Source organism: Lonchura striata, chromosome 9 (genome assembly GCF_050655825.1).
Source record: "Lonchura striata isolate lonStrDom1 chromosome 9, ASM5065582v1, whole genome shotgun sequence".
Lineage (NCBI taxonomy): Eukaryota > Metazoa > Chordata > Aves > Passeriformes > Estrildidae > Lonchura > Lonchura striata.
The window spans coordinates 19,713,648-19,728,614 of record NC_140711.1 but is presented as its reverse complement, the minus strand read 5'-3'; the positions used below and the strand labels follow the sequence as shown (position 1 = coordinate 19,728,614).

The following is a 14,967-nucleotide window of genomic DNA, read 5'->3' as shown; positions in this document are numbered from 1 at the left end:
ATGAGTGAATATGGAAAACATTGTTTAGGAAACAGGTGTAGATTTTAAAAGATCAAAGTACTACGCATATCTAAAGATGGTGGGTTAGTATGTTTTATGTGTAGGTAGTAGTTCTCATACACTTCTCTATGTACATTTCTTTTTTGATGTCTACCATGATTTTTTTCCTTTCTCTGTTAGACATATGAGCAGTGGAAGGACATGATGCCAGATCTCGAGGATTATAAGTGGATTGTTCCTGACTTCATTTGGGAGCTTGATGAACTTGTTGACTTCGGTATCACAAAGCCATGATGTTACTCTGTCTAAGGACTGGCATGTGTTAAACATAGGAGTATAGGTCCTCAGGGCCTCACTCCAGGAGTAGCTTTTCAGATATAATTTGAGTGGACTTTTATTTTTGGAGTTTGATGTGTGTTTCACCAAAGCACTTGTAGCAGTGTTTTTGTAAGAAGAAATTAAGCTCTGTTTAATGTGGATATTCCCTAATACATCCTTTCATTTGAGAATGTGCTTGGTCCTTTCATAAAGCCATATGTTCCCTTTAGTAAAAGGAGAGTTGCAGTCTGATCAAGGGGACTCACACAGGTTTTGATAGTATTATGCAGAAAGTGTTTACTTTCTATATGCATAACTTACAAATGAAGATATAAATAGATAGTAAAAAATATGTGTGGGCAAAATATCAGCTGACAATGCAGAATAGTGAACCTGCCTATCCACAAAATTATCTTGAAGATAACAGAAGAAAAGAAACTGAAAATTAGACACTTGCTTTCCTGAGTCTTCAGGTTGCAGTAGAGGCTTTTGTGTATTTTTAGATGAAAGACAGAAATCTGAAAATAAAGCACTGACTTATATTTTATATGCAGGTAGAAATGTGGTGATCTTATTTTAAAAAAAAATCATCTCTATGAAGATTTTACTGCATAGAATGGTTAGGATTGGGAGGGACCTTACAGATATTTAGTTCCAGACTTGATGCCATGTGTGAGAATTGCATAGATATTTGCAGAGATTGAAAACTGATACAAGTTTTTCTTGTTCTTACTGCAAGTGGACACTGGATTTTTATAGTACTTTAAAGCTAATGCTTTTTACTTTTAAGGATCACAAAATTGGCTTGTTTATGAAATTGAAAACGAAGCTTTTCTTAAAAAGATTAAAGACATGAGCATAGTTAGAGTTTCATGTAATTTTAAAACATCCTCTACAAAGTATGTAAAAGAATAATGAATGAAATATGGTAAAATGCAGCAATGAGTTTTCGGCAATTATAAAGTACCTGAGGCAGCCTGAACTTATCAGGAGGTTCAAAGTCTAAAAAAGCAAGTGGTTTTTCAGATCTGATAGTCTTTCCCAACAGTTATGGGGGGGAGGTGCACATGGAAAGAAACTTCTTCATACTTGTTTAAAAAAATTTTTAAAAGCCATATCCTGAAACAGTTGCTAGGTTTTATAGCCTAAGCCTTTTTTTTCCCACAAAAATAATAGGAAAAAGCCCAACTCACTAACTGTTGCACTGTTTTCCTAGAAAAACTTCTCAAAGCCCTCCCTGATGCAGATGACCTTGCCAAACTTCTGCCTGACTTTGACAAGATTGGAGAGAGCCTCACTTCACTGAAAGGATTTCTTTCTCCTGGTGAGAACAAATTTTCAGCTAAGTTTTAATTTCAAAAGCTGAACCTATTTGATGATGAGGGTGTATGTATGTCCTTAGACACTAAAACAAAGCAGATCCTGAAAGTGTTTGTGTTTGCATTGAATATCTTTTCTGAAAGAGTTGTGGACACAGGTATGTGTAATGTATTTTTAAGTGAGAATTCTAGTAGCAGGTGCAGAGAACTATAATGTGAAATTGAATAAAAAACTAGAATTCTTGTACAACTCTAAACTAACTTGAAAGCTCAACTCTTCAGTGAGTCAGAGAAGCTGGAGGTGTCCAGCTAGAAATTGGTGAGAGTGTCACTGGACAGTAACAATACCACAGCTGTTACAGGAGAAAAGAGTTGGATTATTAAGAGCGAAGGTTCTTAATGTTGCAAACATGTGAAATAGGAGATTTGTAACAAAGGTATTCTTCTGGATTGAATGATATTTTCCATCTGGTCATGCACCCAGGAAAAAATTTGCTTGGAGATTTAGGTTAGGTGGGGCAGTGTTTCAAAGGAGCAGGTGAATTCTGAATCCTTCAGAAAAGGCATGGGGATGGTTTGTCTATTCAGTGTATCCAGGCAGCAGCCGACTTAATGGTTTTCAGGTTTTAGCAGACTAAATGAGGTATTTCTATCGTTGGGTTTTTTAAAATTGAGAACAATTAGATTTGATCATCATTTCTGACTTGGTAATGAACACAGCTCAAAACTTCATTCATTCTTATAATAAACTGCAAGATTATTTGTATTATATACCTTAGTAATTATCAAACCTCATAAATCTGTACTCATGAAAGATTCTGAGAAGGGTTAGATCATTGTTCTAAGTGTGTTTGAAAATATTTTCATACCAGTGTGTGTAAGAATATGTTTTTGTTTCTTTGAAATACTGTCAATAGCAGAACTAATTTATTAATCTTACAAACACAGCAAGAATCTAAGTAGGGGCCAAGTTCAGCAGAGTGGCAAGTAGATTACAATCTCCTATGTATTTTGACTGTTTAAAATTTTAACAGTTTAAAATTGTGTTGTTATTGACTGATAATGAGATCTCGCCTATTACTTATTATCATACTCACACTGGCATAGTGGCCATTTATGATTGTGTGGTCCTCCAAATGAAACAAGAATCCCTCATCTTTTTTTGCATTTTGTTTTGTGTTTATAATTTTTATTTCCCCTCTTCTGCTGGTTTTTCACAGGTTACAATTTGGTTAGTGAAGTCATAGGAGCTTCTGATCTACTTCTGTTGTTAGGTGTGTAAAAGCCCTTTTTCGTGCCCTTAACCTGCTTTTTACAGCAAACTGTTAAAACACTATATACTAAGAGGAGTGAATATCAATATAAATACAGCTATTTACAGCAACTTAATATGGATTTATAAATACCTTCCAACTATTTGAAAAATACTTCATGGAATCACAGAATATGCTGAGTTGGACGGGACTCGTGAGGAAAATTGAGTCAAACTCCTGTCGCTTTTCAAGGATATCCTAAAAGTCCCATCATGTGCCTGAGACAGATGTCCAAAAGCTTGTTGAGCTCTGCCAGGCTTGGTGCTTCCTTGGGGAGCCTGTTCTAGTGCCCAGCCACCCTCTGGGTGAAGAACCTTTTCCTGGCCTAGGTCCTCCCCTGTGAAAATGAAGAGATGAATGGTTGATATATCTCTGCCACAGTCCTTAGCAGATGCTTTTTATTTCAGACTTACAGAAGCTTCTTTTGAAAACCTGTCGTTACAATAGGAAAGATTTTTTTTCTCATTACAGTAACATCAACGGATTTTGTATTATCCTTCTGTCTTTCTCAAAAAACTAATTCTACAATATTTTGAGAACTTCTAATAGTCTAACTGAAGCTCCCTGCTTCCTTGTGATATAATTAATCTGAGTCATAAACTAGAAATAAAATTTTCAGATTAGTTTTAAACTGGTTTTCTTCAATTTAAGATCATTTTTTTTATAGGAACTTCAAAGATAATTGAATTACTAACTCATAGGGGTTGAAGCTTTAATTTTCTAGTAACTCTAGTTTGAGAATTTTTAAGTGCTTTTTGCATCTGATTATTAGTTTCTGCAATTGTGTCGTAGGTTCTCCAGGAGAAACAGCATTCCGGGCTACTGACCAGGGATATGACAATGACAAACAGTTCAAGAAGGTAATTACTCACTTGCAAACCTGAAAATGTCTCTATAAACAGGTATTTACTGTTTGAAAGTGCATCAGTAGCCCATTGCAGAAGTTCATTTGAAACAGCTTGAAAAGAATTTATTGTTGAAAATTAGTTCAGTATGCATTACTGCTTTTTGTGTATAAAAGTATTGCAGGGATAATAAACATTTTGGTGTAAGGAAATACAAGGCAGACATGAAAATGTTTGTGGCATTATTAAGAAAATTGGTCCATAATAAGAATGTGATTTTAGGTGTTGTATGTGCATTTGCAATTTTTCAGGGCATGGTCCCCATGGCACTTGAGTTTATGACTTGTTACTGAAGTTGGTTTAGGTGTTTATATTTATTTTTAAGCCTTTCTGCTTGCAACCTCATTTCTGTTGACATTTTCACAGTTGTTATTCTTACTTAAGAATTTCTGTCTTAAAGAATTTCCATTTCTTAAAGTAGTCTGTTTTATACATTATTTAAATGAAGCATCATATTTTTGTTACTGTGTTCCAGAAAATAATATTACTGTATTTTGAGAACTTAGTTTTAGCACTTTTTTCCTTGAAGTCATGAAGGTGAAGTTTTTTTTTTGTTTTCATGAACATTTCTGTTAAATTCCTAAGTTGTCATATTGCTCATTCTTTAAAGGCTTTTTATTTTTCTTGTGGCTATTTTAAAAAATTGTTTCACAAAAATGGAAGGAAAACAATATATATCATGGAATTTGTAAGTTATCATATAGTTATTTTTTTAACTGAAACTTTCTGAACAATAACTGGGGCTTTTCCATAAACATCTTTTCTGTATATGCAGGCATGTATACATTTATTCTACATTAATTCTGCATGGTAACATAGTGAAACATGTACAAAGCTCAGATCCTAGAACCATTTTCCCCCCTGGAGAACAGTGACAGATTTTTACATGAGAATTAACCTAGCTTTTTATTTCCCCATTGTCTGTAAACTGTCTATATTTTTCTCCAGAGTGATTGCTTAGCACAGGTTTCACTGTATAAAACAAAGAACACCTTACTGGTGATTTGTGAAAAAGTGGCCATCTTAGTTTATTGTCTCTGATAATTGAAATAACTGACACTTCTGTTTAATACTAGTAATATCATTAAAACTTGTTATGACCCTGTGGCTGTTTTGGATGCAGTAATATCTGCATTTTAACTTTGACTGTAGTGTGGAAAATTCACCAGCTTAAATTAATATCATTAAGAAAAATTTTTGTCTGGTCTAATCATTTTATCTGATAAGAAACTGTTAATTTGCTGATTAATATGATCAGTTTAGACAGAATATTTAGACAGAATACCTAACAGAGCATAATCACCAAGTTTGTTGGCAGGCAAAATTGTTACTTTCAAGACAATTTATAAGATGGCCTTTTTGCATTCAGTGCTTACCATTCTATGCCAACCAATGCTAGTTTAAGAACTGTGATTGTGTGGGTTCATAAAGTGATTGTATGGGTGCTATATGATATTAAATGTGCCTGATGATCTGGTTTTATTTGTTTCATTGTGAAGAGATTAGTAACTGATAAATCTAGAAATTATCTGTTTGGAGGAATTTTCTGAAGAATTGTTACAGGATGTGATCCTCAGGTCTCTAAAAGCTTCTAGTAGAATGAGTGAGAAACCAGTGTGTATAGTTCTGTGCTATTTAAGGTTCTTATTTTTTAATGTTAGTTTATTTTTTCATCTGACACAGTGAATTACAAACTAAAATATAAAGGAAATAATAATGCGATTATTGATTGATAGATACAAAGAAGATAATGTTACAGAGAAGTCTTTTAAATGACATAATTTTTTATTTGAATATTTTATTAAATGGTGTGACTGTAGTTGAAAATCATTCTTGTCATACTTTATTGTGGAATAGGAGTCACATGTACCAGATGTCTTTGAAAGGAATTGCTAATTAAATAATTACATTTGATGACTGCAAACTTCTGTTACATTTCCTATTTAAATGCTGAAAAGCCTTCATGGCAGATTCTGTTCAGTGTTTTTTCTTGTGTTTTTGGACCCGTAGCATAGTGTTTAAAGGGAATGTGTTGGGTCATACTGAGGGTTTCCTTGTCTGCAATGTATTATTATTGTTCTTCTAATACTAAATGTAGTCATGAGGCTTCCTCTCCTTGCTGCTGTGTAGGAATGAAATCTTTAGCCTGAGTTCCTGGCTCAGTTTTAGTGCATTTGCTAGTCTGGCATTAGAGGCATTTATTAAATCTGAAAGTGGTTCAGTAAAATGCAAGATTTTTCTATGCTTCAAATTATACAAATCACTGTTTAACAAATGTTTATATTTGGTAATTTGATTGTGTCTCTCCATTTATCCATTCTCGTGTTGTTTACCTTTATGTGTACATGCCTGTGTGTGTATTTCATGCAACAAATGTATACCTTGATGATGGATGTCTTGAATTCTTATGCCAAAGTTCTGTTTCAAAGTTTGTTTTGATTCTTGAAGTTCATTTTTGAAACATTTAATTTCACTGAACATTTTATTAGAAGATATAATATTTTTTTTGAAGAGCTTTATTTAAGTAGTTCATTAATATTCCTCTCTGCATTCTCTGAAATAAACAGTTCATAAACTTCCAGTAGAGGCTGGCAGAGTATTTCTCAACCAATTTTGAAAGACAGCTCACCATTGTAGGACTGTTTGGTGTGGAGGGAGAAGAAAACTAAGCTTTGTGGAGATGCTGAATGAGTGAAAGAATAAGCATCAAGTGTTAGGAATTTTTGGAATGATCAGGAAGGGTTATGACAGCATGAATTTAAATTGCAGTGTGTTACAAAAGTGGAGAGTGAGGTTTTTCTTTTTTTTATGCTCAAGAAACTTTTTTCTTCTGCTAGTTTGAGAAAGTTAAATAGCAGGCAAGAATCATTTTTATGTATGTTGCTAGGAATAAAAACAAAGCAAAAACCCCTGAAGAACTTTTACTGATAAAGCTGAACTGAACAGCTTGATAATATTTTAAAGCTGGGATAGATATAGATGGAATTTTTTAAATATTTAGATGCTTAGTTAAATTTGACTATAACTGTATGATGTAGTTAAATGTTGGTTGCTTTTTTCTACCTGGATTAGCAAAATGCATGGTTCTGCTGGCTCTATCCACTCCAGCTAGCAAGAGATCTTGCTAATGAAATTTCACTTGCATTTGAACTGACCCATTCACACCTGTTTTTCATCTGTCTTGTTATGCCTTTTGGTTTAACTTTGTTCTCCTTACACCCCAAATTTTTCCTCTCCTTTTTATTATAAACTCACGGCAGGGCCTGCTTGGGGAGCTCATTCTGTTACAACAGCAAATCCAGCAGCACGAAGAGGAAGCACGCAGAGCCGCTGGCTTCTCTTCCCAGCAGAAGCGAAAGGTGATGCCTTAAGGGACGATATGTTCTGCATTCACTCTAATCCAATACTTCAGCTTTCTGCATTTGAGCTAGAAAAATCTAACTGATTAAATCGTGGACACAAGTAATTGGCCAACTTCACTACAGATGTGTAGTCCTGTTTCAGTTTAACCAGGTTGCATTTAAAGCATGACGTTAAAAGCAAAAGAGGTACTTTGTGTTGCTTTGAAATTGTATTATCTCTGCCTTTATAAAAACTGTTATTTTAAGTTCATACATTAAAAATGCATTTAAGGAAAGTACATGAATTAATGTTAAACCTGTTTACTGTTGCTTGTTTCTGGTAGCTCTGTCTTGTAAGAGTGTAGTTATTTACAGGGAATGTATCTCTGGGAGCTTCTTCTCTCCCCTGCTTTATACTGTTGCCAATCTGAAAATGACAGCAGCTCCTTGGTAATAATTTTGCACAGACAATTGAATACTGCTGATAATAACAGTATCTACTGTGTATTCATCAGTGGTAGTCCCTTGTCCGTTTTCCATCTTAAAGCAGAATTTTTACTGGATTGTTGCACTTGTTGAACGTCTGTACTTCTCTTTACTTAATTAATTTAAGCTCTGATCATTTTGTTAATTAGTATATGGCTGATTGGAAATCGCTTGTAGATTAGGATATTTAAGTTGTCTGATCTGTTGCAGTCTGTAATTCTTGACCACATTGCTTTGTGTTGGCTGCTTTTGTGCCTCCTTAAAAGCTTTCTGATTAGTCATATTTGTCAGCAGCTTTGGATTTGAGCCCTGAATACAGAACTTGATCTTCTCTACATCTGAAGATAAATCCCACAGAAAGAGGAATGCACTAAATATGAATTAAACTTTTAGACATATTTGCATAGCTGTAATTGTCATGCTTTTTAGTCCATCAACAGAGGAAAATCAGTGTTCTCTGAAAGTGTAGTAGTACTTCAATGTTTTATTTTCTTGCCATATTATTTTATATGGTTTAGAGTTCCAATCTCCCTTGTCAGATTATATACAGTTTGAGCGAGCTGGAGTATGAAATAATAGGTTGGAGTAATAATAAAATGTATGAACTTGTAAAAATTGCTAGAAAAACAACATAATATTTGATATATGAAAATTTATCAGCCTAATAAACACATTCAGGAAGAAAAATGAGCTTGATATTACAATTGTTTATGATTGAGATTCTACTTTTTTAGTACTTTGTTGCAACTAATTCCACAATTCCCAAGCTGTGAGGAAACTGCAAGGGCTGTCTTTGTAAATGTTATCCTGTCCTCCATGGCAGGTACTCTGTGTCTTCAGAGGATTGAAGGTCTACCTTCCTTTGCACATAGAAAGTTTTCACTTTTTCAATGTGCTGTTTGGCATACATGCCTTGAGACAAAGAATGAGTCTTGTTTGTCACACTTTTATATTTGAATTAATTTGAAAAAGATGGTAAACTATTTTCTTTAATACCTTGATATGAAGATATGGGTCCAAGAAGCCAATTATTGGTCCAAATTCTCTTTTGGAAGAACAAATTATGACTGTTATTGAAATAAGTAATTGCAGGCCTTTCTGACGTCATAAACTAAACCTTTTTATTTTTTAACTGAGTTGGATTGCTTGCATGTCTATAAGAAAACATAATATTTTTATTTCTGTTCTTGAAAGTTTTGTTGCCCAATTTACTTGCTTATTTTTCCATTTTAATTTATTTAGTCTGTTTAAATCTACTGCAGTTGTAAATTGAGTAACAGTACAAACCATCTCACAATCAGGAGAAGGTACTAAAACCAAAAATTTAATCCTCTCTTGATTTTTTTGGGGGGCAGCCTGTTAAGTATTTAACAGTAAAATTGTTTACAACTGCACTGTGCATGGCTGCTTGAATGCATTTTGTCCAGGCCTTCTTATTTTCATTTAAATTATTGGAAATTGTTGTAGTTCTGCACATAATCAGTTTAAAATTATTTGCAGTGAACAGATATCTGTGTTCAAGGGCCCTTGATTAAAAATAAGTCTCCAGTATTCTTTTCTTATGATTCTTTATGGTGGCAATGGGGAAAGAGGGAGTAACCTTGAGTTACAAACCATATTGAATTGGATTAAGCAAATACCCATGTGCCTATATAAACATACTTTAATAGTTGATTTTTTGGTTTGTGGGGGAATAGAAATCAGTCTTATGTGACTGTTAATACTCCAAATTGATGTATTAGCTTTAGCTTTTATTGGCAACTTAAAAATTTCTAGCAATATTATGGACCATGTATACAAAATACTGTACGTACTAACATTGAAATCACACCTGCACCAAGCACTGAGGCAAAGACATCATTCTAGAGCTGTTTGTTGGTTTTGACATAACTTACCTAAAGTCCTTGTTAGAATTAATCATCTAGTGTTAGATAATTCTTTGCTTCAGATCTTGCAGTGCGAGGCTGTGCAATATTTTGGCTTTCTGTGTTGAACAGAAGCATCAGCCCACACAGACACTGCCCATGGTTGGAGGTGTCTGTAGGGAAGCACTTCAGAGGTGCATCATGGCCCCACAAGTCCTTTGAGAACAGCAGAGAGCAAGAAAATGTTACCTCCTTTGAAAGTCTGCAGCACATGGAAACACTTTGTTTTCCTTTTCTTTCCTAAATTTTCTTGCTTCTTTTGGCTTTCCACATAATTCTCTTTGCCTCCTGTTTTTATTTTTGCCCTTATATCTCTGAGCTGTTGGAGGTGTGTGTATATGTAAATATTTATTTACATATAGCAGCTTGTTGCAGCATGCCTCTGTTCAACTAACCCTGTTTCTGATGTACTTTTGCTACCACTGAACTAACAGCAATGAAAAATTAATTTACAGCATTTTGTCTTTGATCTTTATGAAAGAAAATAATGGCAATAAGATGGAAGTGTCAGCTTGGATTTCTTTCTGTAAAGTCTAGACATAATTCTTGAGGCTTAACAGCTAAATGGTATTGACCACTATGAATAATTGTGGATTAGATTCTTGTAGTCTGTAACAACTGTTGTAAAGTTTTAGTAATGGAATTAATTTATGTCTAAATAACAGCTGTCCTCTGCATATTAGATAATAGTCTCTTCCTCATTTGAAGCCAACTTGAGTTGTAAATGTTACATGGACTTTATCACATGAACATCATTTAAATATTGACACAGTAATTGTTTAGGTGATCATTTTTTTCTAAATTGGATATTTCATCAGTCATCAGATTTTATTGTTTGTAAATATTTACATCATAAGAATCTGTATTCCATCATTAATGCTTTTGGTCTTTGTGTTATTAAAAGGGGATTGTTTAAAACATCTTTTAAGATGTTTACTGCATCTTGATGAACACATTTTAGGAACATTTGGCTTAGAATGTTTCTTAGTGCTTGATCTTATTACATTAATTCCTTGAATCTCAAAATCTCTTGTACTATAATATCCTAATTTTTCCAGTTTTAATGTAATTTAAATAATTTTGAAATAACCCTTCAAGATTGTCCTGCCTATCTAAAATATGTGATGTTGTGTAGCACATTTGTAATTCTGACAAACAAACATGTTATTGAATATTCATAAATAGTGGCTACTCACCTGAAAGTATTTTCTGTAGCAAGCAGGCATTCAGTGATTTTGTCACTTTAAGATGGTGTTAATTCAGAAAGAGGATATACAAGATCCTGAAGGTTTGACCACTAAAACTGCATTTAGTTCAGTGGCCAGAAATCTCAGCACCATATGAAGCTGCTTTTCCTTAAGCCCACTTTCCCAGTATTAAGTCTTGAAGGGTTAATTTTTACATTTGCATGTACTGAAATTCAGACAATTCTTTGATGTAAAGCTCCTGTTGCAGATGGGGCTTTCCATCAGCTTTAAATTTCAAATGCTAATTGAAGAATTTTACTTGCTGTAAAACGCATGTCTAGTCACTTTTCTTAGGTGGAATGAAGCTTTCAGTTTCTAATTTGGTTACTTACAGTGCTTAAACTAAACAAGTGATGGTAGCCATGATTATTTTTTTTGTAGGTTTCTGACAAAGAGAAGATTGATCAACTTCAGGAAGAGCTACTACGCACTCAGGTGACTTTTCTGAGTTATTGATGCCTTAAGTAGTGATTTATGTGCAGCAGACTCAGATTTACTAGACAAAAGCAAACCTGAAGTATATGTGGTAAAAATGCAGTGCTTTTTTCAATCTCTGAACATATCAATGCAAAGTCCCCTCTGTTGGCACAGACCAAAGGTCAGTCTAGTCTGTTCTTCTCTGACAATGACTTACAGAATGCAAGACCTCATTCCAACCAAGTTCTAATCTCGCCTTGATTAGCAAGACAGAACTAGTTATTTGTAAGCTCGATTTTTTCAGGGATGATGCACATCAGTTGTATTTGTTAATGTTTTGGTTTTCTTGCTCACATTAATGTACAATTCAACTTTTGTCTGCAGGCTTCTAAATTGATTGGCTCTTGGCTCAGCTACATTGTTTTATAAGGGCTTTCCTAAACTCATTATATATTTGCTAATTTTGAGTGTATTTATTACTTACCTTTTTTTAATAACTTATTGAAATTTGTTGGTTTTTTTAAAGTACACTCAGGCCAAATACTTTTCCACATTGTAGAAAAACATTTTCAGAGTAGATATCAAAACTATACACATCTTTACTCTTCAGAGTACTACTGAAATCTCCTAAATAGGGCTAAGCTGGTACAGTTGTCTCAATCTGAGGTTTTATGCTGAAGAAAGGGTCTAAATGAGGCTTGCACATTTACATTCAAGCTTCATTTTGATTGAATGGCTGGTTCCCACTGACACTGATTTCTGTCTGGTTCCATATTTGTAGCTTCTTTGGAAATTATGCTTAAGATGCTTTAATATTGATATTTGTGTCCTGAGGTTTGAATAGTGTGATCTTATAAAAACTTCTGAAGCAAAAGGGTTGCATTGCAAATAAAAAGTAATTCTAACACTCTTCTCTTGGTGACCTTGTATTCTTAATAACTAGTGATCATGAAGGTTTCTGTATTTTTGAAAGATCTGCCTGAAAGATTGTAAGTTTTTCATAGGTAAAACTTTGCTCATATGAATCTCCTATGTCCATAATTACACAAATATGTTTGTACTACTTTTTATAGCTCAAATACCAAAGAATGCTTGAGCGATTAGAGAAGGAGAACAAAGAATTGAGAAAATTGGTACTGCAAAGAGATGACAAGGGAATTCATCAGAGGAAGTTAAAGGTATGTGTTACAAAACCACATTGAAATATAATTATATCATATTTTCCATTATGCTATTCTAAATAGCATTTGTTAATTCATAGATAAACTTCTAACATTTGTTTTAAGATACCTGTGTTAATTTTTTGAGTCATTAGGACTTTTATACATCCTTTATTTTTTAACTATGTAACTTTTGGAAGTGGTTTCAACTGAAAACCACAAAGGAATTACCATGTCTAACTAAATAACTTACCTAAGTGATTGGGAAATGTGGCTTGTTTTTTTCATGTAGCTTAATTGTATTTTCAGATAATCTTGCTCTTTTTGCACACACAGTCTGATACCTTTGTGCATTGGGTCCCATTGAGTTTGGTAGGAGTAAATTATGGGGTCAGGGAACATAATTTAATGACTGTATAAATCCAGTGAGACCAGCTTTTGTTTTTGTCTGCCAACATCCTGAGCATTTTTAAAATATATGTTTTCTGCTTCTCTGTGTCATTTGTTAACCAATATGGATCATACTCTTTCACTCTTTCCTCTGGGATCTGAAAGATGAATCTTACTTGTGCATAATAAGGTTGATAACTCTGTATCCTTGTTAATGTTTATTGTTCATAAACTAAGTAAGTCTAGATTTTTAATAGAAGAAACTCAATTTAGCTTAACTTGAAAGCTGCAAAGTTTGCACTCAGTTGTTCTCTTTTGTACATAGGAGCTCTCATTTTCCTCCTTCATCCATAGGAGTCAAGTAGTGACTTTACTGTGTATTGTATTTCATAGAACAAAGATCTGTGCTGCAGTGTAGATAGCTGTGGTTTCAGACCATCAGGAGAAAGTAAAAACATTTTTACACCAATTTACAGAAGTAGTAGTCTGAAACGTTTGTTCTCTTATTTGGCTGTTTTCTCTCTGTGCTTCTTTTTGTAGAAGTCATTGATTGATATGTATTCTGAAGTACTTGACATCCTGTCTGATTATGATGCCAGTTATAACACTCAAGATCACCTACCTCGAGTAAGTAGATAACAAGTGCAATGATTTTTACTGAAACACCAGTATTATATTCCAGAATAATCCAGAGTTAATGCTAGGCTATTTTCTTGTAACTCCACCTTTTTGCTTAAGACATGTCTTCATTTTAAAAGCAGTAAGATAATTTTGAATATAACCAATTTAACCAGTCTAAGCCTCTTTTGGCTCTTGGATAAACCTTGTCTAGATTCAGTTATTGCTGCTGTGCTCAGCTTTTTATTTTAAATGGTTTCAGTCTGTGCACCCCATCCTCCTCAGCTTTGCAAAATGGTTTTTGTTCCCACTGTGTGTGAGTGGAGCTGAGCAAGTAAGGTGCCCTATCCATCTCCCCACAGCATGCTGCTGTTGGGGGGAATTTGGGAAGGAGTTACCCTGTCCACTGGTGTAGGAGAGAGCCAGGAATGCTTCCAGGCTTTCACAACCACCTGTAGCATTGGTAGCTTCTATAGGAAGCCACCAAGATGGAGAAACTCGGGATTCAGTTATTTCCAGGCAGAAGCTGCATCTACCAGATGAATCATGTTTTGCCTGCTGAAAGGATTTTCTACAAGAAAAGAAGAGCTGCCTGCCACAAGAGCAACAAGCCCTCCCTTTCTTTTTTCATTAGATACCCTGGCAGGGTGCTTTGTGGGCTGTACTGTACTGTACTGCACAAGTCAGGTTTTTTTTGCTTGACTGCAAGTTAGTACTTCTTCAAAGATTCCATCTGTAAACCAATGCATTTATTATCAAGCAGAATACAGCTGGTGTTGATACAGATGTATGTCTTCCTAGTCAGCTTTTGCCTAAACTTCCAAAATATCCTTCCAAAAGCCAATGGCTTTTTAAACTTTCACTTAAGGTGGTGGTGGTTGGAGACCAAAGTGCAGGAAAAACCAGCGTGTTAGAAATGATCGCCCAGGCCCGCATATTCCCTCGAGGGTCTGGGGAGATGATGACACGATCCCCTGTCAAGGTAAGAAACATCCTCACCTCTGAATCAGCATTTGCTGTATTGTTCTCCCTCTGGTTATGACATTGGTTGAGGCATGCATGTAGGTTTATAAAATGGCCTATGAGCAAGGCAGTTGTTTCAGCCAATGGCAGAAGCTCTGCAGGTCTGTATGTGATCTGTGTGTACTGTCTTATTAGCAGCAGTACCATTTAGTAATTTTGTGCTAAATCAGCATTACATATAATTGTGTTTCTACAGAGGAGAGTGTACATGGGCCATGTACTTCCCATGTTTCTCTGTGTTAGATTTGCTATACCTTCTCATTAAAGATTTTAACATTTAGGTGACCCTTAGTGAAGGTCCCCACCATGTGGCTTTGTTCAAAGACAGCTCCCGGGAGTTTGATCTGACCAAAGAGGAGGATGTAAGTATAATAAAGTGACTGGAAGTTAATGAGACTTCTAGTAATTCTGTGAATAATGTTGTGTCTCTGTGATCTCTAAGCCCCTGTTTAATTAGAGTGAAGGATGTTTAGTGGGCAAGGCATTGTATTAGTTATTAAATTAT

At 34.7% G+C, this 14,967-nt stretch overlaps 1 protein-coding gene across 7 annotated transcripts in view; it reads left to right on the top strand.

The window, feature by feature from the left end:
- The window catches only part of OPA1 (OPA1 mitochondrial dynamin like GTPase), a 50,152-nt gene that overhangs the window by 3,500 nt on the left and 31,685 nt on the right, over window positions 1–14,967 (top strand). For 2 of the 7 annotated variants that reach the window (XM_085587770.1, XM_021536860.4), the window contains exons 3-12: window positions 181–277; window positions 1,535–1,642; window positions 2,858–2,911; window positions 3,743–3,810; window positions 7,116–7,214; window positions 11,236–11,289; window positions 12,345–12,449; window positions 13,362–13,448; window positions 14,308–14,421; window positions 14,744–14,824. In XM_085587770.1, coding sequence (XP_085443896.1) covers window positions 181–277; window positions 1,535–1,642; window positions 2,858–2,911; window positions 3,743–3,810; window positions 7,116–7,214; window positions 11,236–11,289; window positions 12,345–12,449; window positions 13,362–13,448; window positions 14,308–14,421; window positions 14,744–14,824 — 867 coding nt within the window. The remainder of the gene's footprint in view (window positions 1–180; window positions 278–1,534; window positions 1,643–2,857; window positions 2,912–3,742; window positions 3,811–7,115; window positions 7,215–11,235; window positions 11,290–12,344; window positions 12,450–13,361; window positions 13,449–14,307; window positions 14,422–14,743; window positions 14,825–14,967) is intronic. The other 5 variants (XM_085587771.1, XM_021536862.4, XM_085587772.1 and 2 more) reach the window with 3 other exon arrangements.